The 25288-nt window shown below is 61.0% G+C and overlaps 1 protein-coding gene across 1 annotated transcript in view; it reads right to left on the bottom strand.

Moving 5' to 3' along the window:
- Nucleotides 1-357: 357 nt before the first annotated feature.
- GAS6 (growth arrest specific 6) overlaps nt 358-25288 on the bottom strand; it is a 38172-nt gene continuing 13241 nt past the window's right edge. Inside the window, exons 3-15 of the mRNA XM_074387385.1 lie at nt 23123-23147; nt 21625-21687; nt 13872-13994; nt 12546-12668; nt 11170-11292; nt 9908-10029; nt 8375-8493; nt 8062-8251; nt 6338-6502; nt 5172-5340; nt 3059-3234; nt 1791-2019; nt 358-834 (exon numbers count right to left, since the gene is read on the bottom strand). Coding sequence (XP_074243486.1) covers nt 680-834; nt 1791-2019; nt 3059-3234; nt 5172-5340; nt 6338-6502; nt 8062-8251; nt 8375-8493; nt 9908-10029; nt 11170-11292; nt 12546-12668; nt 13872-13994; nt 21625-21687; nt 23123-23147 — 1782 coding nt within the window. The 3' untranslated portion in view covers nt 358-679. The remainder of the gene's footprint in view (nt 835-1790; nt 2020-3058; nt 3235-5171; nt 5341-6337; nt 6503-8061; nt 8252-8374; nt 8494-9907; nt 10030-11169; nt 11293-12545; nt 12669-13871; nt 13995-21624; nt 21688-23122; nt 23148-25288) is intronic.

Below are 25288 nucleotides of genomic sequence, written 5' to 3'. Positions count from 1 at the left end.
GCCCCAGCTCAGGGTCCCTCCCAGGCTGGCTCCGAGGCCGCTGTCCCGAGCAGCCTGCGTCCGTGTGCCGAGCCCTCGCCATGCCCTCCTCACTTGGCCATGCCTGGTTCCCGTGGCAGGGCCGAGCAAGGCTTTGTCCCCATTTACAGAATGAGTAAACTGAGGCTCCAGCTCCTGCCATCACTACCAGAGTCAGAGGCTCCCAGGGAGCCGACCGTAGACACCCAACCTGGCAGGGGCTGGGTTGAAAAGAGGGACCTTTGGAGCAGCTGAGCACAGGGCAGCCCCGGGAAGCCCCGCTCATCCCGAATGCTGCTACGTGCCGAGAACCCCGCAGGGAGCAGGCAGTGGCCACCGCAGTGTTACAAAGCGTTCTGTAAATATTTTATTTTCCATATTTTAGAGTCAGAAAGAAGCGCTTGGTAATAAAAATAATAGAGAATTATTTTCTTTGAGCCCGCTCTGCCCCACGCCGGCCTCCCCGTGCCCGGACCCGCGGCTGAGTGCGCGGCCTCAGAGGCCCCAGGTCCATCCACTATTTACAGATATGTTACAGGCCAGGACAGCCACCAGGAAAGCCCAGCTCTCAGGACCGCCCCGCGCGGTGCGGACACCCCAGGCTCCTCCCGGCTGTTTCAGGCAGAGGCTGAGGGGCTTTCCCTGCCGCGTCCTGTGGGGCCTAGGCTGCGGTGGGCTCCACGGTGGGGCAGGAGTGGGAGGTGATGTCGCCGTGCTTGTAGGCCGCCTCGTCCAGGTCCAGCAGCCTCCGGTTGACCTCCAGCGTCATGCAGCCGCGGTAGAACGCTGTGACTGGTGCTGAAGTCACTGGCACATCTGGGCCGCGTGGAGAACAAACACGTCTTAGCAGCCCCGGCCTGGGCCCCAGGGATGGCTTCGTGGCCGGCCCCTGCCCAGCCCCCCCCCCGCCCCTGCTCGGCCCCCACCCCCGCCCCTGCTCGCCCCCCCCCCCCGCCCCTGCCCGGTTCCCCCCACCCCTGGCAGCACTTGTGGCCAGCCCCGGGTTCCCTCTGAAAAGGTGGGATTTCTCTTCTTCCCTAACTTCCCCGTCCCAGTTCGGCTGCAGACCTGGCAGACAAGCAGGAGGCAGCTGCCATCCTGAGCTCTGCAGACGCCTGTCCCTTCCCTGCCGGGAGGACACACAGTCCCATCGACTAAACGTGATCTTCTTCTGGGCCCAATGAGTCATTCAGGCTTCCTGGCTCACTCTCAGCCTCTTCAAAGCTCTGTTTATTACAACTAAGTGGAGTCTGTGTCTGGCAGCCAAGGCAGAAACCCTGCTGGGTGCCGCAAGTGAGAACCTGCACTGGGCCGTGGGGCGCCAGGGCCCGCACCAGGGCCGACTTCCACGCACCTCTCTGTCCAGCCTCCTGGCTCAGGTCGTGGCAAGGACGCCCCTTACTTAGATGCCGCCCCACTCTCTGGGCTGTGTGGCCCATGAGATGCGGCGTGACACCCTGCTGGACGTGGGAGGGGCTGGCGGTCACTCTGCTGGCTGCTAACAGCTGCGGAGTCAGGCCACGAGGCTTGAGTCGGGCCAATGCTGGTCCCAGTATGTGTTCCTGAGCCTCAGCTGATGACCTGAGCAGCACCAAGGCTCCACAGTCGCCCCCAATGGCCTACCTACAACCCACCTGTGTTTCCTCTTAAAACAGAAGTCCCTTCCGCATTCACGACCAGAAATGCCAGCCTGTCCAGGCTCGATCTGGGGTGACCAAGCTGGCCATGCCTGGAGCCCCTCACCTGGGGCGAGCGGAGCAGGGAGCGCCTACCTGGCAGGCCGCCGGTAAAGGTGAGCACGGGGCTCTGGAGGTGCCTCTCGAGCGTGGCCAGCCTCTCCTGTAGCTGCGCGGCGCTCACCTCGCTCTGGCCCCTGGTGCCGTCCACCGCCAGGGTGGCCTCACCCTCCCTCAGTGAGACAGTGACCACGTGCTCTTGACCATCACAGACCTTGATCTCCATCAGGGCCAGGGCCACACGCTCCACTGCCAGGACCACCAGCTGCAGGGACCGGGAGGTAGTCAGGGCCTGCCGGCTGCCCCCACACAGGCTGCTGGTCCAGGCTGGGCCTCACAGCTGCCAGCTGCCCCCACGCTGCACGCCTGTCTCCGTCCAGGGCTCCCCACGGCCCTGGGTCTGGCCACTCGCTGACTGTGGGTGATGCCCCCATCCCACCTGGGGCTCAGCTTCTCTACATGCAAAGCCCGGGCCCAGCCTGGGAGGCTGTGGGGAACAAGTGTGGCCCCCAGGCTGGGTGTGGGAGGGTCGACCCCGGCCCCAGACGCAGGACACACATAAGGCCGGGCTGCGCTTGAACAGGGACTGGCATGTCCCTGGTGGGGACCCAGGGGACAGCCCTGCGGTGGCCGCCCAGCCTGGTCGGCACTCCCACTGGCACGATGGCCCAGCTGCCTGCTCCCCAGCCCAGAGGTCGGCTGTGTCTGCATTGGAGCAGCTGTTCCTTCCCGACGCTAGGCTGGGTGTGAAAGTGATGGTGTGGACCCTGAGCCGCCTGGTGAGGCGCATCTGTGTGAACCAGGCCTGCCACTGTCACCTCCAAGCAGCCAGGAGTACTCCGTGGCCTGGGGTGGGCAGACGTGGAGGACACGAGCCCTCTGCTCTGACCCACACCTTCCTCCTCCACACAGAAGCGAGGGAGTAAAACCTGTTTGCATCACCCGGACTGTTCTGCGCGACTCCACGCCCGTGACAACTTAGTGTGCGGACCGCGGGGGCAGCTGCACCCGGCTCCCCCCAGAAAGATGCTGTTGGGGGCAGCGGCTGAGGTCACAGATCCGACTTTTCCAGGGAAACTGGAAAACTGAGCGTGCTGCTGAAACCCTCAGACTTCAGCGTGAGACCGATTCAAAATGCCGTGAGCCACTGTCTGCCCGACCGAACAGGAGCCGCGCCGGGGCCCCTGGGGGCCGTGGGGCGCGTCTGGGGAGCAGCCGCCCCGCAGCCTGGTCCAAGGCCTTCCGGGACCCACCCCGGGGGTGCCCGCGCAGGAGGTCCGGAGGCCCGGGGGCCGAGGCCCTACCTGCTTCTTAAGCTTCTTCGTGGAGTGGTAGTCCACCAGGGCCACGGAGAGGGGCACCGCGCGGAGGTCGGCAGCCCAGAGCGCGAACAGCACCCCCGTGTCTGCGGCCGGGCGGATGTGGGCCACGACTTCGATTTCCCAGGCCGACTCGGTCCCGACGTCCAGAGGGGTCCGCACTGCGAGGAAAGCGCTGCGTCACAGGGCGGCCCGCACGGCGGGGACACCAGCGGGAGGCGGGAGCAGGACCCCGAGAGACGCAGAGCGCCGTGGGGGCCCGGGCTCTGAGCTGTCGTGGACGCGCGCGACCTCGGCTCTGAGCTGTCGTGGACGCGCGCGACCTCGGCTCTGAGCTGTCAGCCTTTGCTCGGCTCCTGCCTCAGTGCGGTTTTCCATTCACGTGCGTCGTATGTAATGCATCTGAATGAAATCACGCGGCATCTGTAGCTCATAAAAACAGTGCCCCGAAATGCATGTTAGTAGAAAGGGCTGAATTCTGGTTCCTCAGGGAGAAAACCACCGCGTGTCTCCACGCTGAGCCCTCTGCAGACTGAGGAGCCAGGAGAAACACCTCCTCCCTGTGTGTTTTCAGTGTTTCCATCTCACCTAGAACTCCCAAGTCCTAATAAGCTATTTTAGGAAAAACGACCCCAAATCAATGTGTGTACAGATGTGTGATCAGGCGCCTCGCACTGCAGCCAAGGCTGGGGTTAGGGTGAATTGTGCTGGCTCCCGTCTTTCCCATGGGCTGTGCGCTCATCAAACCTGCACGGCCAGTCCTGGCTGTCCCCAGCTGGTACCTGCCACGTCAGTTCTCAACAACCATTTATGGTGTCAAAACACAAGAATCAAAAAAATATATAGTAACAAAACCAAAAATTAACAAAAATTCTCCCGTTTGCCGGTCTTCCTGTCCCCTGTGAAGGGAGAGAGATGAGGGTCCTGGAAGCTCCTGACAGGAGGCCGCCACATGCTGGCCATCAGGGCTTCACGAGGGCGCCGGACCCAGCTCTCCCCGGGAAGGTTTCCTGGCTCCACGTGGTCCCTTGCAGGGAGGCTGTGCAGACCCAAGCATCTGTGAGCCTGAGTCCAGGCTCAGTCACTGCACAGTGAGCCGGGCCAGTGCTGCCGTTCCCAGCAAATCCCTTCTATCTTACATGAGACGTCACTGGTCTAGTTTGAGATACAAGGAAGCGCACACGGAGCTCTGACTGCTTCTGTCCTTATAGAAAAAATCGCTGGCAGACGTGGCCGGCAGACCATGAAGGACGCAGTCACTGGAAACGGCCCCCGTGGTGCCTGCGTTACCACTGGGAAATGTGTATGATGCTAAGTGGAAAAAGGAATTCAGCATTTCCTATGACATGTCAAACGTTATAACGATGACCTAGATTTGAAAGCACAAAAATAACGATTGGAGGGAGGGTGCTGCATCGTCGCTGCAGCCAGCGGCGGATGGCGCTTTCTCCCAGGTGCCTTTCCTGACACGGCCACGCTGTTGACTCCCAAGGGAAAGTGGCTCAGGATGGGGCAGGACTCTCCCCCATGGATGCCCTCAAACCTGGGGTTCCTGCTGGGAGGTCTGACGGAGGGGGCGCTGCCTGCCCTCCGGGAGGAAGGTGCTTCGTCATAAACGGCTTGGTGTTCAGGAACAGGGTGGGGCTGTGGTGCCCCAGTGGACCCATGTGGGGTGGGCGTGTGAGGTGGGGTGGAACAGCAGTAACCCCACCCTCACGGCAGCCCCGAGCCTGCGCCAAAAAGGACGATGCAGCAGCCCTTCTGAGAGCACTGCAGGACTGGGCCGCCAGCTGTCTCAGGACTTTCTGCAAAGGACCCTCTTAGGCCCTCCCAGCCTCCCCGGCCTCCCAGACCGGCCTGGCAGGCACCTTCTCTGCACGTCTGTCATTTCCTCTTTGCTGGCTGACTCTGAACTGATTGACCTGAGCGGCCATCCTGAGAGCTGGGCCTCCGCCCACACCCCTGTGCACCCTGCCCTGCCCCAGAGCTGGAGGAGCCTCAGCTTGTCCCACACTGCCATCCGAGGCCGTCGGCCCGTTTCAGCGTGTGCCTGCCTGAAGGTGCAGCCACAGCCGGCCAGGGAAGAGGCAGGACTCACTGTAGTTCAGGCTGTAGAAGGCAAAGCCATTCCCCGGATAGAAGGAGCCCCTCTCCGTCTCTGAGAAGCACTGCATTTTCGTGTTCCCTTTCACGGTTTCTTGGATGGTGGTGTCTTCTCCGTTCATCCAGTTCCAGCTCCTTATGCAGCCATCCAGACGAGGGTTTATCTGGAAAGACAGAGAAATCTCTGTGGCTTCCTGGGAGCGAGAGGCCCCGTGCTGGATGCCACCCAGCCAGTGGGTGGTGCCCTCACAGCACAGCTGTGCAAATCTACTGCAAAAATGGACCAATCCCACTGGTGGCAGTCACTTCACAGGTTTCTTCACTTTACCAAATGACTCACTGCAGAATACCTATTTCCACTGGTGTATGCTCAAGAAATAGAGATTAATTTTAAAGCGAGGAAAAGACTGAAAAAAATCCAAGGTCAAACAATATGGATTGTTTAACCATCCAGCGCTCATGTGAATTACTCAATATGGCTGTGGGCAAATCTGGGCAACCCTTTAGCTGTGAAACGAGGAGGGGCAAGCCAGGCAAAGTCCTGGCACACCATGGGTCTGGAAAGCAGGATGCCGCTCACACCACCAAAGGGGTAGGTCTCAGCACAGTCACTGCGGACACGCAGCACCCACAGACACAAAGATGTTCGAGCCTTTCTCCTATCCAGTGTGGGGGTGAGGACACCCAGGATACCAGCCTAGATGTCAGTGCAGGGGGCTGGAGATGCAGATGGGGGCCTGGCGTGTGCTGTGCTGTGGGGAGGGAAGGTGGGGCCTGGAGAAATGGCCCACACTACCCGCCCGCCACGGCTGCTTTTCCCCTGTAAGACACGGCAGGGTTACAAAACCCAGAGTGTCCTTGGAAGTCGTCCAAAAAAGTTTATTGTTCTGTTAAAGAATAATTTCTTTGTGTCTTGGCCCCAGTGAAAGATAGACAACTTTATTATCAAGTCAGATAGAAACTCAGTGGGGCCTCAGAAGATGGTAAAACTAACCACGTGGCTGTACCTTGTCAAACTCTTGGAAACCTTCCCTTCTCCTCGGTCCTCCCCACACCTGGCCAATGGTAAACACAGGGCTGCGCTGAGCTGGCCCAGCCTTCCTGACACCCACCGGGCTCCCAGCACAGGGTGCCTCCACCCAGGGACAGGACGGCACTCACGGGCTGCACCAGGTCCTTCTCATGGAAGGGGATGCCTCCCACAGTGAGGTTCAGATGGAACATTCCTCGCTCCGGCTGGAACAGGTCCCCGGCCACCGCGATTTTCATGACAGCATCCCTGTTGACCTTGATGACCAGACTCCGCGCCATCTCCTCAACAGAGATCTGAAGAGAGGCAACGCCGTGAGAAAAGGTGAGCGTGCACGTTTTGAGGGGGCGCCAACTGCAGAAAAACCAACTGATCCTCGCCTGAGCCAGGAGGGTCCCGATCTCAGGGAGACAACCTGATCCTGACCTGAGCCAGGAGGGTCCCCACCTCAGAAAGACCACGCTCATCCCCACCTGAGCCAAGAGCAACTCAACATCAAGGGAGTCCATGCTCATCACTGCCTGGGCCAGGAGGGTTCTCAACGCACCAGTGTGTTTTCTCATAGAAAACCTGTCAAGTCGAACTTTGAACCAAGTCACAAAAACATGGTAGAAGTTCGAATCAGCCGTGTTTGGGGACCAGCTAGCGAGGGTGGAATTGGGGAGGGCTCCTCCCGAGGTGCCCTGCTGGCAAGGGCCTGTTCTGGTGTGACGCAGCGGCCACTGTGAGTCACGGGCGGGACTAGGCCGCAGTCCTGTCCCCCAACGACCTTGCCGCAGGCCACCTGCCCTGGGCCCCTCACCCCCACAGCTCCATCCCTGAAAGTGCTTCCCCTTAGTTTGCTTTCTGTAGCTTTGCTAAGAACAATCTGCTCTTGGAGATGCTGCTCCTTTAAGAGGTCAGGAAAAATGGAGCAGGCATTACTTTGCAGAATGGAAATATGGGCAAAAATCCACAATGTTTTCATCTGCAAGGGCCAGGGTGAATTTTTCCACTTCGTCTTCATTCTGAAGGACACGGCCTGCTTTTCCACCTTTCTGAAAGCCCAGTGTGGTGAGCGGCCCAGCCCCGGAGGCGGGAGCTGGTTACAGACCCTCTCACTCCACGGAGGGGGCTGTGAGGCGGTCATGTTGCCTGCTGCCCACAGCTGTCCAGGCGCAGGTCTGACTGGGACCCCTCTGGTTGCCCACGGGTCTGGGGTCCAGGTGGTCATGACATCTCTGGCAAGGGGCAGCCCCCATGAGGTTGCCTGGACCCGTGGCGGGGATGGCCACACAGACCGGCAGGCCCGGGGAGCCAGAGCTCAGGGGCAGTGGCGTCCACATGGCTCTACAGGGAGAGGTGGCCACAGCCAGGGGGATGCACGCGGCAGGAGCCTGGGCCTGGGGTGCAAGTTCTGGGCAGCTTCCTCCCTGGTGAGGCCCCTGCATGTAGCATCAGTGGCCCTGGTCTGTTCCCCACCCGACGGGATAAACAGCATGGCCTCCAGACACAGCCCAGGGTCTCCTGGGGCTGAGAACCACAGGTTCTCACCTGAGCCAAGAGTGACCCGAACTCAGGGAAACCAAACTCACAGGCTGCACTTGAGGTCCATTTCTGAGGGAGCCAGGCTCAGATACATGATGAAATAGCAGAGAGGGCACCAAGTTCCAGTGAGCCCCAGAGCATGAACTAAACAGGTTGGGGGTGAAATAGCAGAGCCCCCCCCAAGCATGAGCTAAACTGGGTGGGGGTCCCTGTCCTGCCCACACACAGCCGGTCAGGCCCTAGAGCCCATCTCCTAATGGGTGCACAAGTGAGTGAGTGCCGGGGACCCCGGGGGGGCGGGCAGGAAGGGCGGCCGCCTCACACTCACCGTCTGCCATGTGCCGTGGTTGATGACGGGGCCGCTGCTGGTGACGCGGCCCACACCATTGTAGTGCAGCTGCAGCTCCAGCCGGCCGGCTCGCAGGGCCAGCATGACCCAGGTGCCATCCTGGTGGCCGCCAGCGAAGAGGAGGGCGCCCTCGGGGTCAAAGGTCCGGAAGTCAAACTCAGCTAGGAGCCTGGGCGCCCACAGAAGACACAGGTCAGCGCTGGGCGCAGGCAGACGCCGGCCTAGGCCCTGTGAAGCCGGCATCCCTGCGGCTCTGTCTCAGCGGCGCTGCCTTCTGTGGACACCTCCTCACCTGGTGGGCTGCAGCCTCTTGAAGTGCAGTCGGACCACGGGGGTCCTGCTGAACATCCGGCCCAGGTACAAAGACTTCACACTCTTGGCCATGCTGAAGGGCACGCACGGCAAGATGTCCTGCCGTGGGTGGGAGGGGCCGTGAGGGTTGGGGATGGGCCCTCCGCTCTGCTCCGCAAGCCCCAGGCCCTGGCCCTGCAGCGGGTCCACTGTCCCTCCCACACCCCGGAGCGTGGCCACCCCCCTCTAGCTCTCGAGGCCTGAGAGGCTGTCACACCTGCCCACCCTGCAGCTCCCAGAGGAAGGACAGGATCGCCATCAGCCGCCCCCATAGGGCTTCTCTGGGATCCCTGTCACCTCTTTCCCTGCTCATTCCCCTTGACCCTTTATTTTTTAATTATAAGATATTTCAAACATACAAAAATTACAGATAATCATAAAAACTGCACACTACTGCAAAGTAACTATGGAGGCCTTGGGGACAGCCGTCCGAGAAAGCTTCTTGCTCTGCACTGCAGCTTCTCCATGCCACCCAGAACCAAAGCCAGTGTGCTGGTGGCCCTGGAAGACCCAGGGGCTGGGGCTGGGGTGGAGCCAGGTCTGCACTGCCCCCCATGGGTACCCAGGGTGAGCTGCATGGCTGGCAGGGGCAGGACGCCCTCTGCACGAGGACATGAGGCAGTAAAGCAAAGAACCTCAAGGCGAGGGCTGGCTGTGAGCCCCAGACGTCGCAGCCCAGGCCCAAGAGTCCTGTGGCCCCGTCCTGGGTCTGTGACTGAGAAGCTGACCTGGTGGCCGTTTCACCTGCGGAATCCTGTGGTTTTGCTTTTTTTTTTTCAGATGGAGTTTTGCTCTTATTGCCCAGGCTGGAGTGTAGTGGCGTGATCTTGGCTCACTGCTACCTCCACCTCCCGGGTTCAAATGATTCTCCTGCCTCAGCCTCCCACAAAGCTGGGATTACAGGCATGTGCCTGGCAAACTATGTATTTTTAGCAGAGGCAGGTTTCTCCATACTAGTTAGGCTGGTTTTGAACTCCTGACCTCATGATCTGCCTGCCTCGGCCTCCCAAGGTGCTGGGATTACAGGCATGAATCACCATGACTGGCCAGTTTTGCTTTTTAAATAAACGCTCTCTATCAACTCCCCAGGCTCAGGCCCAGGATGAACAGGAGAAATGAGAGCCACCTGCCCGAAGCGTCCCCACGTGGACACCGCCTCCTCACTGGCAGGTCAGGGGGGTCATGCTGCTCCCTGGTGCACCGCACAACGGGGGCTGTGCCCCCGAAAGTCACAGCTGGTTCACACCAGGCTGGTCCACTGGCAGTTGGGAGTTGTCACAGAGACTTTATAAGTACAACCAAATATCTTCCAGGGATTGGAAGCGTTTCTCATCACAAACCTCCATGTGGCCCCGGAGATCCCCAACGCCTCAGCAAAAGCCAGAGCTTCACAGCCCGTTTCTCCCAAAAGCCTCCACCGCCGCCAAGGGTCCCCGGAGCACTGTGAGGGTCCTGCAGAGCCAGGGCTGCCTACCTCACAGGTGCTCATGTCCTGGGCCAGTTTGAGGCCCCCGCGCCCGTCACAGTGGCAGGTATAGCTCCCCGGGGAGTTCACACAGACCTGCTCGCAGCGGCCCTGCAGACACTCGTCCACATCTGCTGGCCAGAGGGACGTGGCAATGAGAGGGGAGGCCGGGCAGAGGGACGTGGCAGTGAGAGGGGAGGCCGGGCAGAGGGACGTGGCGGTGAGAGGGGAGGCCGGGCAGAGGGACCTGGCGGTGAGAGGGGAGGCCGGGCAGAGGGACGTGGCGGTGAGAGTGGAGGCCGGGCAGAGGGACGTGGCGGTGAGAGGGGAGGCCGGGCAGAGGGACGTGGCGGTGAGAGGGGAGGCCGGGCAGAGGGACCTGGCGGTGAGAGTGGAGGCCGGGCAGAGGGACCTGGTGGTCAAAGTGGAGGCTGGGCAGAGGGAGCTGGTGGTAAGCGGGGAGGCCTCTGCACTGTGCCGCCCGCCACTGGATCACACAGCGACTGCTCAAACTACACACGAGGTACCCTGGAGGACTAAGCCGTGCGGCTGCGGGGGTCACGTTCCCCCACTGGAAAGCTAGGATGGCACCCCTGCCTGCTCCTGTCCCGGCTGTTTCCTGAGGGGATGAAAGTGCTGCAGGCGTCCCAGGAGGAAGGGGCTCCCAACAAGCCACAATCCCGCTGCCCTGCCGGGCTGGCTGGCGTAGAGCCGGGTCTAGGAAGCACGGGGCTGCTGTGCCGGCAGCTGGTGCTGGGAGCAGAGGGGCCGGAGACGGCCGGTGGGAGACGGAGGTCAGTGCAGGCGGTTGGGCCTCCCCACCCTCTGTGCCTACTCGGCGCCACTATTCCCATCACTGCCATGCCCCCTCTGAGGCTCTGGCAGCCAGCAGGGCCCCTCATGGTAGCTGCAAAGGGAACAGTCGAGGGAGACTTGCTGCTCCCCCCTTAGGATGTGAGAAGGGGGGCCCACAGCACAGCAGCACTGGGGAGAGGCCCCGTCCGCTGAAAGGGCTCAGGGACCCTCCTCCGTGTCTACGCAGGCGGAGAAGGCGCGCGTGCACAGGCGATGTCCGTGCATGTGTATGGGCGTTCGTGTGTGCACGTGTGTGGGGGCGCGGGGGCAGAAGAGGCCCCGACCAGGCTGACGGAAACAGAGGAAGAGACTTCCTTTCACCAGAGGCGCCCGGCTCAGGCAGTGACTGGCACCCGCACCTGGGCTGGGGGGTCAGAGGAGGAGAGGCGTGGAGGGCGACCGCGAGGCGTGCCTACCTCGGCAAGTCTTCTCCCGGGCGCTGTACGCAAAGCCGTCGTCACAGGCGCAGGAGTAGGAGCCGGGCAGGTTCTTGCAGCGCGCGTCTCCGCAGGCCTCCGCGTCCGCGCACTCATCGATGTCTGCAAGCGAAAGCGCCAGCTACAGCGCTGGGCGCCACCCCCGCTGGGGGGCCCACACAGTTCCCTCCCCTCCGCCCCTGACCCGGCAGCGCCCGGGTCCAGGCCCGGCTGGGAAGGCTGACTTCAGCCCCCCCAGATGGAGAGCTGGGGGGGCGCTGCGTGGTCGAGGGGTGGGGGCGGTGGTGCAGGCTGCGCTGTTCCATTTAAACAACCGTGCTCCGGGATACGGAAAGTAACCCCCTGGGGACACTTGAAACTAAAATCGCACCCCCAAAGAGAAGCTTTACTGGTTTCGATCAGTTTTCAGTACTGGTTTAAGCCACAATCCTAAGACTTGAGCATCTAATGTGAGACAGACACAGTTCACCGCCAGGCAGCCCAGGTTGTAAGGGGCAACCGTGAAATGAAGAGACCTTTAGTCAGCAGAGGAGAGCAAAGACGGGAGCATGGAGAAAGAGAAGAGGGAGGAGGGGGGAGGAGGAAGGGGGGAGGGGAACAGGAGGAGGTGGGGAGGGAGGGAGGGAGGAGGGGGAGAGAGGAAGGGGAAGAGGGGGAGGGAGAGGAGGGAAAAGGAGGAGGGGGCACGAGGAAGAGGGGGAGGGGAGCACTAAGAATTATGCCCAGAATTCTCAGGGGCAGGCCTGGGCATGTCCAGATCCCAGGGCAGGAGGGAGGAGGGCGGTGCTCCCCCTGCAAAGTGGCAAACCCCGGTGGCAGCAGCAGCAGCAGCATCGGGGTGGGGGGCACATTCGCAGTGATGTTCCTGGGTGTCCTGGGGCTCCCAGCTCTGGCCCTGGGCCAAGCTGAAACAGGAAGGGAAGTGGGGAGGGTGGGGCTATGATCACGGAGGAAGCAGAAGGAGACATGACGGGTGGTTCTGGAGGCGCTGGGGAGAGTAGGCAGGGAGGACCCTAGCCAGGAGCGCCGACCCCTGAGCTCACTGCACGGCTGCTGGGTGCACTCCCGGGCTCCTCGAGGCTCTGGGGACTGGATGAGGCCCCACAGCCAAGAGTGTGGCTTCAGGGGCTAGGCCGCCGCCCTCAGTCCTGGCCCTCGGATGCCAGGTGAGTCATCCTGGTGCGGTGCCGGGTGGCTGCCTGTGCCGCCGCACGCCAGGGCTTGTGCAGTCTCTGCAGGACGCCCCATCCCATCCAGAACCACAGGAACCCGGCCAGCAGCAGACTTGCAGAGGAGCAGACTTGACCAAAAATAGAAGGCGAGGAGAAGAGAGAAGCCTCACTCCGGGGCCTCACCTTGGCAGGTCCGGCTGTCAGAGGACAGCTCGAAGCCGCTGTGGCAGGCACAGTGGAAGCTGCCCGGCTTGTTGTGGCAGATCTGGAGGCAGCCCCCATTCTCCCGGCTGCATTCGTTGACATCTGGGAACAAGCACAGGCCTGAAGGGGAGCCCAGGGGTGCACAGCCCGTCTGGAGCAGGGAGCCGGCCCAGGGGTGCACAGCCCGTCTGAAGCAGGGAGCCGGCCCAGGGGTGCACAGCCCCGTCTGGAGCAGGGAGCCGGCCCAGGGGTGCACAGCCCCGTCTGGAGCAGGGAGGGAGCCCAGGGGTGCACAGCCCCATCTGGAGCAGGGAGGGAGCCCAGGGGTGCACAGCCCCGTCTGGAGCAGGGAGGGAGCCCAGGGGTGCACAGCCCCGTCTGGAGCAGGGAGGGAGCCCAGGGGTGCACAGCCCGTCTGAAGCAGGGAGGGAGCCCAGGGGTGCACAGCCCCGTCTGGAGCAGGGAGCCGGCCCAGGGGTGCACAGCCCCGTCTGGAGCAGGGAGGGAGCCCAGGGGTGCACAGCCCCGTCTGGAGCAGGGAGGGAGCCCAGGGGTGCACAGCCCCGTCTGGAGCAGGGAGGGAGCCCAGGGGTGCACAGCCCCATCTAGAGCAGAGAAATCCCAGGGGTCCACAGCCCCATCTACAGCATCGAGGTAGCCCAGGGCTTGAACCTCACAACCCTCTTGGCATCCCCAGCCTTTCAGGGCCCTTGGTCTTGGCCTTGCATGTGGCAGTAGATGGCAGGCTGGCAGGGGGCTGGGGAAGCTGCTGGTGGTCACAGCCTACAGGGCTCCACTCCCTGGATGCCCGAGTGATTGCAGGAGGCTGCAGGCCAGGAGTGACCTCTTGGTGCCTAAGGACGGACAAGGCCTGGCCAGAGCTGGTCACTTCTGGGCGAAGCCTTCCCAGGCCACCTCTGGAGTGGGACCAGCCAAAGGGGACAGCCTGGCCTGCTGGAATCTCCCGCAGGCCCTGGAGCTATTCTTCCTCCAGGGTTTTCACTGACATTTAGGATGGTCAGAGGTGAGATTTCTTCCCCGCCCCTTTCGATCAGTGGGTGCTGAGGTACCACCTGGTATTTCCTTTCATTCTAGCCCTGCTCCCAGAGAGGAGACCGCAGCTCCTCCCGGTTCCGGGGTCCAGGACACCTCAGGGCTGTAGCCTCCCTGGGGCTGTCCGAGAGCAGCCTGCAGATGGCTGTGCCTGGAGTGGGGGTGAGGAGCAGGGATCAGGGCAGGGCAGGGTGGGAGAGGGAGGGAGACCCTGCCCTTGTCTTCAGCCTCAGGTGGCTGAGGGGTTCTCACCTGTGTCGCAGAGCCGGCCCTCCCAGCCGGCCTTGCACAGGCAGAAGAAGTTGCCCATGAGGTCCTGGCAGGCGTGGGTCCCCTTCTCATCGCAGGGGTTGGGTGTGCACTGGTCAGGCAGGTCTAACGGGGACACAAAGGGAAAAATCATGCTCAGCTGCCCCCCTGCACCCAACGCAGCCTTGGGTGGGCCTCGGGTGGGGCCCTGAGGAGCTCTGAGAGGCACAGGCTGAGGCAGCCCCAGGGCACCCAAGCCCCCTGTGCTGGCAAATCAGGCTGGTGGGCCCTGGGGCTGGCTCCAGGAACACTCAGATCAGCTGGGAGGGAGTGGGGCAGGCCTGGGAGAGAGGTGGGCAGGGCCAAGGGCAAAGCAGCAGAAACGCTTGGCCTGGCGGGAGGCCAGGAGCTCGGACCTCCCAGGGAGCAAACAGAACCCCCGGCTGACCTGGGGGCTTCCAGGCAGACTTGGAACATTCCACCTTCGAGCCCAGCCTACCTATGGTGCCCTCTCCCCGCTGTGCGTGCCAGGGAGCACCCCAGGCCCAGGCGACACTGGCAGAAGGGTCCTCTAGGAAGCCCCCAACACCCTCTTTCTGCTTAGCCACCCCCTTTCAGGCCGTGTGTCTTGGCAGCTTCAGGCCAGCTGTTTTCTGCCCTCTCAGGGTCGTCACCTGGGCCGGCTGAGGGCCTGAGGGGCGTGGGGCATAGGGCCTGTGGGTGGGAACCATCCCAGCCCAGCTGCTTCTCAAGGAGTCCCCAAACGAGGAGCTGCTCACACACACAGCCGACGTTTCCAGGACACGGACCAAAACAGAGTCCCGGAGGCAGGTAGGAGCCCCTGAGAGCACAGCCACGCAAGCCAGAGACCGAGAGCACAGCCACAGGAGCCTGAGTTCCCCCCACAAGCTCAGCCACACAGGGCTGAACCCCTGAGAACACAGCCACAGGAGCCTGAACCCCCCCCCAAGTGCAGCCACACAAGCCCGAGCCTCCCACCCCACCCCCAAGAGCGCAGCCATACAAGCCCGAGCCCTGGGGGGTTGGCAGAAAGAACCACAGTAATGCCCAGAGCTTGAAGAATCCTTTCACGCTGCTGACTGAGCAAAAGCAGCTCAGGGCCGGGCACAGCAGTGCCCAAGGACAAAGCCACACTGGGCTCAGCCCCACACGAGGACTCAGCCCTGCACGAGGACGCAGCCACGCTTGGCTCAGCCCTGCACCGCTCCGTGGGTAACCCTGGGAAGGCCCCTGCTGGCTCAGAGGGCTCTTGTCCACGGATTCCACGTAAGTTCAATAAGGACCAGTCCCTGGGAAAGTGCCGGTGGGGCCAGCAGGGCCTTAGAGCACTGGGCCGCATCGTCCTGGGCATCAGCCCCGGTAGGGGCAGGTCGAGGCGTCCGTGGATGGGCTCCACTGCTGATGTGTCAGTTCCCGTTCCTGAGGTTCCCAAGGTGGCATTTCCACCAGAGGGTCCAGGCTGGGCTGTCAGTGCAGAAGCCATTTACTCCCCACCTGGTGCGGTGCAGGGATGCCTGGGGCCAGGGTGAGCAGCGGGCGGGTCTGTGGTTCACGAAGTTGCTTTCCTCCAGTCCATCCAGGGCACACAGTCACTGCCTGTGGCTGGCACAGACGCAGCCCGTCCTCCCAGGCGGGTCAGGGCACTGAGCTCAACAGAGGCCCGGGCTACGTGTCCCAGACGTCTAGGGAAGCCGCACAACCACATGGCTCCTTCCTGTGACATTTCAGCGCACGGCACATACTGTTTCCTCCAGATGCCTCGGCCTACCCCACCCCTCGGTCTCCTCTGCACACCTCAGTTTCCTCCATGTGCCTCAGTTTCCCCCATTTGCCCCACAGTCGTCTCCATATGCCCTAGTCTCCTCCATAAGCCCCAGTTTCCTCCATATGCCTGTTTCCTCCATGTGCCTCAGTTTCCTCCGTACACCTCCGGTTTGCTTGTTTTGCACAAATGACTGCCAACAGAACACTTGTGGGTGTGGACGGAGCTCGCGTCTTGAAGTATTTCTGAGACGCTATCTTCAGCAGGTGGCTGTAAATGCCTTCTACCCTGAAGCACACAGGGCTGGCCCTGGCCTTTGGAGTCATGAAGAAACGGGGGCCAGGACCAGGGATTCCGCATCAGCACAGCCACCAGGAGCCGGCCAGTCCCCACCTGACGCTGCCGATGCCACTGCCGGCTGTACCTGGGTGCTGGTACGCAGGGCATCTGTGCACATCAGCATGGTCACAGCGGGGCCTGGAAGGAGGAGGTCCGGCCCAGGATAGAGGAACAAGGGGTGTCTGCTTCTCCACCCAACATCAGACGAAGAGGTTCTGGGGGCAGGAGGGAGTCAGACATGTGCCAAGCAGGCAGCCTGTGCAAGGCCCGACCCCCTCAGAGGCCCCCACTGTGGAGGGACATCTGGGAGATGCTGTGCACTGCCATTTAAAATGTTTGGTTAGAGATTAAAGCCACCGCAGAAGCGTACACCTGCCCATGTGACACCAAGGGCTGGGAGCTTGTCTTGAATTTGCCTGGAATGCCCCTCAGAAGACCTCTGCTCCTGAGGCCAGGTTTCCTCCTCTTAAGTGATCCCAGTCTCACGCCGCCCCCCCACTCCCCGGGCCTCCCCACTCATCTGTTTATTTCCCCGCTGGGAATGTACGGATCCCTCGAGGCTGCAAGGATGGAGCCACATCTGAGGGGCGGACCCTCAGCCAGTGCCCAGCAAACATCTGTAGAATTTCCTCGACACAGCAGGGAAACCTCTGCAGGCCCCGAGGGCACCCACTTCCCTGATGCCCATCCTGCCTGCTGGGTGGAGGGCGCTGGTGCCTGGCCGGTCATGCGCTGGGCGCCAGCACCTGCAGAGTTCAGGAGGCGAAGGGTTTATCCCAGCTCAGCCTGTGACCATGTTGAAGGACAGGAGGGAGTGGCCGTGGCCGTGCCGGCAATTTGAGCCAGTGCGGACGGCCGGGGCCTTTCCCTGGGCGCCGACCAGTGAGGACCAGGGCCCTGTCCGCCCCAGGGAAGGGTGCGGGGCACTCCCTGTGGCGGGGGTGAGCTCCTGGCGGCCAGGGATCAGTCACCACTGCCCGGGCCACAGCCTGTGGGGATGTGACCTTCCTGAGGAAACCCAAGGGTCCAAGACGCCGAGGAGCCCAAGCACCAAGTGCCCCGGGAGGTCGGGACGGGGGTGTTCGGCAGCGGAGAAGCTGGATGTGTCGCTGGGAAAGGAAAGAAACGGGAGCGGGGCCTCTTCACGGCCGCCGGGAAGGCAGCCGGCGCCTCCCAGGGGTCCTCCGGCCGCCGCGCCACCTGCGTCCAACAGCCCGCGGGCCCGACTCGTCCACGGCTGAATTCGGACTCTTTGGGGCAATGGCTTCCATTTCACAATAACCCGTAACCAGCGAACCGCAGCCGGGACAGCGCCCTGCGCCCCGAGTCGGGCTGCCTTCCCGCGGGAGCCGGGGAGCCGGGGAGCCGGGTTCGAAGCTGCCGTCCTCCGGAGGCGCCTCCCCAGAGCGCCGCGAGGCCGCCGCGGGGCCGCCGGGTCGTCAGGGCGCCTTCTTCGCCTTCTTCGGCGCCGGGCGCGTCTGAGGCGCACGGACGGAGGCCCCGGCCGCGCACCCCGGAGCCGGGCGGAGAGGGCCGGAGCCTGTGGCCTGGGGCGGGGGCCGTCGGACGGCGCGCGGTTCTCCTCCCGGCACGCGGGGAACAGACTCGGGATCTGGACCCCGCTCTCCTCTGCCGCCCGGCCGCCGCGAGGAACGTCCCTGCGCTGGGCACAGCTCGGGGGCGCGGACGCCACACAGCAAACACCAACCGCGAGGTGACTCGGTGGGGCAGCGGAACCGAAATGAACAGTCCCGGCCGCTTCATCCACGGAGGCGGGCCTGAGGGACCTCCTCTGCTACCGGAAGGGAGATGACGGAGGGAGGGAGGCCGGGACGCGCCGGAGGAACCGAACACCGGAAGAACCGAACACCGGAAGGGAACTCAGCGAGGGAACCCGGGGCGCGCGGGAGGAACGGAACACCGGAAGGGAACTCACCGAGGGAACCCGGGGCGCGCGGGAGGAACGGAACACCGGAAGGGAACTCAGCGAGGGAACCCGGGAAGCGCGGGAGGAAAGGGACACCGGAAGGGAACTCAGCGAGGGAGGCCGGGAAGCGCGGGAGGAACGGAACACCGGAAGGGAAGTCAGCGAAGGAACCCGGGGCGCGCGGGAGGAACGGAACACCGGAAGGGAACTCAGCGAGGGAGGCCGGGAAGCGCGGAAGGAACGGAACACCGGAAGGGAATTCAGCGAGGGAACCCGGGAAGCGCGGGAGGAACGGAACACCGGAAGGGAACTCAGCGAGGGAGGCCGGGACGCGCGGGGGGAACGGAACACCGGAAGGGAACTCAGCGAGGGAGGCCGGGACGCGCCGGAGGAACCGAACACCAGAAGGGAACTCAGCGAGGGAGGCCGGGACGCGCGGGGGGCACGGAACACCGGAAGGGAACTCAGCGAGGGAACCCGGGGCGCGCGGGGGGCACGGAACACCGGAAGGGAACTCAGCGAGGGAACCCGGGGCGCGCGGGGGGAACGGAACACCGGAAGGGAACTCAGCGAGGGAGGCCGGGACGCGCGGGGGGAACCGAACACCGGAAGGGAACTCAGCGAGGGAGGCCGGGACGCGCGGGGGGAACGGAACACCGGAAGGGAACTCAGCGAGGGAGGCCGGGACGCGCGGGGGGAACCGAACACCGGAAGGGAACTCAGCGAGGGAGGCCGGGAAGCGCGGGGGGAACGGAACACCGGAAGTGAACTCAGCGAGGGAACCCGGGGCGCGCGGGAGGAACGGAACACCGGAAGGGAACTCAGCGAGGGAGGCCGGGACGCGCCGGAGGAACCGAACACCGGAAGGGAACTCAGCGAGGGAGGCCGGGACGCGCGGGGGGAACGGAACACCGGAAGGGAACTCAGCGAGGGAACCCGGGGCGCGCGGGGGGAACGGAACACCGGAAGGGAACTCAGCGAGGGAACCCGGGGCGCGCGGGGGGAACGGAACACCGGAAGGGAACTCACCGAGGGAATCCTGGGCGCGCGGGGGGAACGGAACACCGGAAGGGAACTCAGCGAGGGAACCCGGGAAGCGCGGGAGGAAAGGGACACCGGAAGGGAACTCAGCGAGGGAACCCGGGGCGCGCGGGAGGAACGGAACACCGGAAGGGAACTCAGCGAGGGAGGCCGGGAAGCGCGGGGGGGAACGGAACACCGGAAGGGAACTCCGCGAGGGAACCCGGGGCGCGCGGGAGGAACGGAACACCGGAAGGGAACTCAGCGAGGGAACCCGGGGCGCGCGGGAGGAACGGAACACCGGAAGGGAGATTACGGAGGGAGGCCGGGACGCGCGGGAGGAAAGGGACACCGGAAGGGAACTCAGCGAGGGAACCCGGGAAGCGCGGGAGGAAAGGGACACCGGAAGGGAACTCAGCGAGGGAACCCGGGGCGCGCGGGAGGAACGGAACACCGGAAGGGAACTCAGCGAGGGAGGCCGGGAAGCGCGGGGGGGAACGGAACACCGGAAGGGAACTCCGCGAGGGAACCCGGGGCGCGCGGGAGGAACGGAACACCGGAAGGGAGATTACGGAGGGAGGCCGGGACGCGCGGGAGGAAAGTGCGCCGAGCGCGGCTTAGGAAGGTGCACGGTCACAGTCGCCAATACATGAATCACAAGCCCAGGTAAAAATTCCAAAAGGGCTTCTTTAGGTTTTTAAGAACATTTTTAGTTTTAGCTTTATTAAAAAATAAGCCCGATAACCAGAAATAAAGGCCAAGGAGGGCACGGACGAGTCCCACGCGCACGCACGAAGGCCGAGCCGAAAGCTGCGGCCACGGCCTGTGGAAACAGGACAGAAAACCTCCCACGTGCCCAGCACGTGAGGACGGCGGCGGGCAAGGCGCTGGGTGACGTGGGCTTCAGCACCAGGTGCTGGGGCAGGAACTGTGCCCGCCCAGTTCATCACGTCAAAAGAATGACCGGCGGATCATAGATGAAACCGTTAAATGGCCGATAACGGTTTTGTAAGCTTGGGGAAAGCCTAAAGCCTGGGAACTAAAACAATATATGTGTGAATATGGGATTTAAAAGAGAGTCGTTTAGCAACCACAAAGATAAACCATGCATGGCACGATCTGCTCTCTCCTCTCCGCACACAGGAGCCTCTGCCAGGAAGGCCGGGCCCTACGTGGCACCAGGCTACCGTGCGTGGCTGCAGGTCAGGGCGGGCTGGGCCCCACGGCAGGCCACCTTCCCATTCCCATGCTGACACTGAGCATTTCCTCTGCCCGTGGCTCCTGGGTCTGGGAGGCCTAGAGACGCCCACGGATAGCACGTGGGCCTGTGGGGCAGGACCCAGCCACCTCTGCCTCCTTCTGCAGGCTGGGCTCTGGTTCCAAAGCTGGGAAGAGACTCCTGCCTCTCCCAAGATGACTCTGCACTGCCACACCTCTGTTCACAGTGCCCACAAGGGCTCACCAAGGCGGCCTTTCATATAGAACCAGACACATGTGACCCTAGGGGCCCACAGACCCAGGGAGCCGTGTGGCTTGTGCTGTGGGTATCTTGACATTCATACAGGACACCACAAATAGTAAATTTTATTGTATGATAACTGTAAAATAATAAAGACTTGCAGCAAGCTGAAAAAAATTTTGATAACCTTACTACCAATGGCTAATTTGCAAACTCCTACAAATTGAAGAATATGGGGCAAGAATATAAACTGTTTATAGCAAAAGAAATACACAGTTTTTAAACCTATGAAGCACACCTTTACTCACTAGTTAAAAAAAAAAAAAAAACCTGAAATGATTGATGTCATTTCTCACCTGTTACACTGGAAGAGACTGAAAATTTAAAAAAAGAGTTCCCTCGCCTCTGCAGGGGTGGAGGCTAAGGCCAGCTCTGGGATAATTTGGCAGTATCTGTATCAAAAGCAAACCAGAAGCCTAGGACTGACTCTAGGATTCCATCTTTGGGACTGTATGCTGCAGACACACTCGGACGTGTGACAGGGACTGACTCTGGGATTCCATCCTTGGGAACGTATCCCACAGACACACACGGACGGTGACAGGGACTGACTCTGGGATTCCATCCTTGGGAACATGTCCCACAGACATACTCGGACATGTGAGAAGCAACAGGCACTCAAGCACGTCACCCAGTTTTGTGTATAATGATGGGAACTGGAAATAACCTGGACAGCCGACAAGCCTAGGCTACACCTGAGTGAGGTGCTGGCTGCGAATGCCAACATGGAGCTGAGACAGAGCCGAGAGAGGGTCTCCAGGGCAGACGGGTGCAGAGGCATGGGACAGATGGCGTGTGCCAAGCCGCCACACGTGTGAAGAGTGGAATCGCCTACGCGTGTTCACAAGTCTAGGCACAAGTTTCTCGGAACCATAATTGGGGTGTTTTCTGACTGGGCGACAGAGGCGGGGATGGGCTTTCACATCTCACCCTGTGAAGCATTTGAATTTTGTTCTGTGTGCATTTATTGCCTCTTGCTAAAAACATCAAAATTTACTTGTTTACAAAAGAAAGTTTGGTGAACAGGGAGCAGGCCTCAGGAAGGGGCTGCAGCTCCTTAAAACCCAGAACTATTCAGGGCCCCCTGCAAACCACACAAACCACAGCCAAGCCGAAAGCTGACCAAACCCACAGCCCTCCCAGGAAGGCAGGAAGGAGGCCAACTTACTTTGCACGCAGGTGACGAAGCCTGGGTCTTTGGTGTACGGAGACCCATACTTGTGGATGCAGTCTGCGGGGAGACAGGGAACGTGGTGTCAGTCATCCTCACGAGACCGCACGGGCTGCAGAGCCTGCACATCTGAGAGGCCCGGAGAGGCAGCTGCTCTCCTCACCTGGGGTGCTGTCATCCTCCAGAAACAATGCCGCTGGCTTGTGTTAATACAGACATTTTAGCCCCTGACCCTGATGAGCAGGAAACTGCCTCCCCCGGCAGCAAAGCTGTGCACCCATAGCTGTCACATGCCCCGAGCACTACCCGCAATTCCCAGGGGCTTCCTCCTGCCCACGGAAGAATCACTGGGAATGTTCACTAAGATTCCTGACAGTATGAGGAAAGCTAAACTTCATCTTTAATAGACCCCTGTTAGGAAACGCTGTCCATAACTGGAAAGCCACTCCGCTTTGGAGAAAGCCCTCCATGTTCTCTGACCGGCTGGATACAGCTTGAAGAGGCCACCCCGCTAGGGGGACAGGGGAGGTGGGGCCAGGCACGCGCATATCCAGGGACAACCCGAAACGTCAGACTGCAGCCAGAGCTGGGCCTCTCAACCTGGCCCTTCGGTGGGTCACTGTAGCTTATCCAGGTGCAGAAAGGCACGGATGGACGGCGGAAGGTGTGCCATGGACAGCTGGGGGCCACCCCGCTTCAGAAGTCCATCCTAGCACATCCGGGCTGCCTGGCACCTGGACCTTCCAGGCCAGTTCCAGACCCACTGTGTATGTTCCAGACATGGACCCAGGGAAGCACCCTTGAAGAGGACATTTACTAAAATCCATTTTGCAACATTAAAAAGGAAGAGCCTGGAATACATTTCTCTAAGTGAAATGCACTCAAAGAGCTCTGGGATGGTGTCAGTTAAACCGGCAGTTCTCAAAGGGTGCCCCGGGGCCTCTGGGTTTCCCTTTCTCACTGTCTTCGCTTCTCAGTGTCCAGTGGGGGTCTCCAGAGGCCACCCCAATGCAGCATCTGCTCGAATAGCTGAGGTAATGCCTGCGCCTCCCCGTTCTTCAAATTAAACAGAAACACTCGGTTTTTGACTAAGCGTTCCCAGTTTTGATTAAGAATACAGTAACTATCAGTAATTACAGCCCACAGGAACACGGACCCCTTTGGGGTCCTCAGTGACTTCAGAAGTGTTGAGTGCTGAGACCAGAAAACTGGAAAACAAAAGCAGTCACACTTCCTGACAAGAGCTGAGGCTGGCATCAACTCAGCAGCGTCTGCAGATAACGGCGCTCGCCTGAGGCTCCACTAACACGGAATAAAGCTGTGGCATAAAATAAACAGAGAAACTGTGTTTCTGACCTGCATGTTCCAGACAGTTCCACGTGATTAAGAGTCTTCCTTCCAGGAGTTACGTGATGAGGGGATTCCTCCAACATGAAAACGCACCCCCCAACTATGCCTCCACGGCCGCCAGGGTAGAGCGGCAACTGGGACTTACCTAAGTATCTTGGGTAAAAGTAGTCCTGTGGAAAAGAAAAGAGGCACGTGTTTACTGGCACGCTCCGGTCTCTAAACAGCACGAGAGTCTGCTGGTTAATCAGAGGCTGCTCTCGGGGGAGCCAGGGGCGACGCCACCCAGGAGAGCGGAGGGAAGTGACCCGGGATACCGCTGGGCTGCCCCTTGCAAAACCATCAGCACGACTGTCATGAGACCAACCAGCAAAGGCAGGGCTGTTTGCAGCTGCTCAGGGCGCGCCAGCCAGTGTGTCCCGGCAGAGGCCTGCCCGGGAGAACGAGGAAGCTTCCCAGGAACCCCCCAGCCTCCGCTCCCTGTTGACACAGGGTCCTTAAGACCCAAAGACCTTAGTTCCTGCTGACACAGAGCCTCTCAGAACCCAAAGACCTTCCCTTTGGCACACGGGCATTGATTTGCACTTTGTATCTGTGAAACAAAACAGGTGCTGGGCGAGGCGTGGAGGCTGAAGCGAAGGGTCTTCCTATCCTGAAAGCGCACTGACCAGGTGCGCACCGGACACAAGTGAGCTGTCAGGTCCGGGAACCACCTCCCGTCGCCTGGCCAGCAAAGGCCGGCTGGAAACTTCTTCAGGACTCTTCTGCCACGGCCCCCAGACCCTAAGGCCATGGCCTGGGGAGAGCAGCCCTGACCTCCAGCTTAGGGCCAACCAACCATGCCAGCAGTCTGGGCCTAAGCCGAGAGCCCACAGTCCCAGCGGCCTCTCCATGCTGGGTGTGAGTCAGCATTTTTACACCATTTCATGAAATCCTCACAATCACCACTCAAGAAGGTCTTTTTAACCCCATCGACAGGAATGAGGAAACCCAGTTCAGGATGGTTGTGGGGCTTCCCCCAGGCCATGAAGTTCAGGATGAGCCGGCACTAGTGGCATCTGCAGAGCAGCAGGCAGAGGGGGTGCCCAGCGCCATCTGCAATGCACCTCCGGCTTCAGGCGCTGGCTCCCACATCCTCCCCGGACTTGCTGACCTCACCCCACCTTTTGTGGAAGAGTCTGGAGGCTCCCCTCTGCCCCAGCCTTGCCAACATCCTCCTGAGGCTTGCTTGGCTGTGTTTTCACAAAGATGTTCTAGGAAAGATGGGACGCTCTTAAACTGTTACTCCCTTAGGAGAAAAGGGTCGGGGTGAGCTGCTGTTCAGCCCCTGTGTATGTTGCGAGGGCGGCCGCTCTGGGGTCGGGAGGGCCTGGAGCACCCACCCGCATGCCTGCCCTCATTTCTCTCACTTCCAATTTTAGTCATGGGTTGGCAAACTCCAAGAAAAGGCAAGACCAGCAACACCAAGTGAGCCCTGGTGAAGTCCTGGGGCAACATGGGACAGCAGCAGGCTTCTAGGTTTGCAAGGAGAAGGAACGTGATGGGGCTTTGTCTCGAAGCGGGCAGGAGGCCCTGGTTCTGAAATAAAAGACTTAGGATGGGCGCAGAAGGTGTCCTCTCAGGTTTGGGAAGCCAGGGATTGAAAACAACTAAGAACTAGTGAGTAAACAGCCTAACCGTACATACATGCTGGCATCACCACAACTTTCCAGCAGGGGTATTCTAGTTTTCAAAATCAAGACTAGTCAACTACTTAATGTGTCATCTGCAGCGTGTAATCTGTATTAATCCCGAGTTTCGTTGTTGCAAAAAAGGCATTATTCATGGTAAAACGATGCCAACCTCCCCTCAGTTAGCCACACCTATGAGAACGGGGTTTCTGAAACTACAGGGTCATAACCCTGGGCAGCGTACCCTCGTCTGCATGCTTGATTATTCACGGAGGTAATGGGGGCAGAAAGCGTGTGCTAATTCCACCCACAATCTAGGGGGACGATGGCTAAACCCTGAGCAAGAGCAAAGCTAAGACAAATGAACCTAAAAACGCTACACACTCCCAAGAGAAAGAGACATTTCACCTTGTCCTTAGAACATTCTGGCCAAAGATGTAAGACCTAGAAATGGCTTTGAGTAAAGGCACCCGGATAAGCTCCCTGACCTGCAGAACCAAACACAAAGCACTTTGTTCTCAAAAACCCCCGATCTCCGTATGCACTACACGTTGTTCAGGTGCACAAACCTTGGCCTGAAGCCCTGGATTAGCCAACTCTCCTGAGCAGCACCCCCAGGAGTCCCCATGGAGCAAAGGCCACCA

The sequence above is a fragment of the Saimiri boliviensis genome, chromosome 16 (assembly GCF_048565385.1).
Source record: "Saimiri boliviensis isolate mSaiBol1 chromosome 16, mSaiBol1.pri, whole genome shotgun sequence".
Classification (NCBI taxonomy): Eukaryota; Metazoa; Chordata; class Mammalia; order Primates; family Cebidae; genus Saimiri; species Saimiri boliviensis.
The sequence above is the reverse complement of the archived record's forward strand: the minus strand, read 5'-3'. Positions and strand labels throughout refer to the sequence as shown.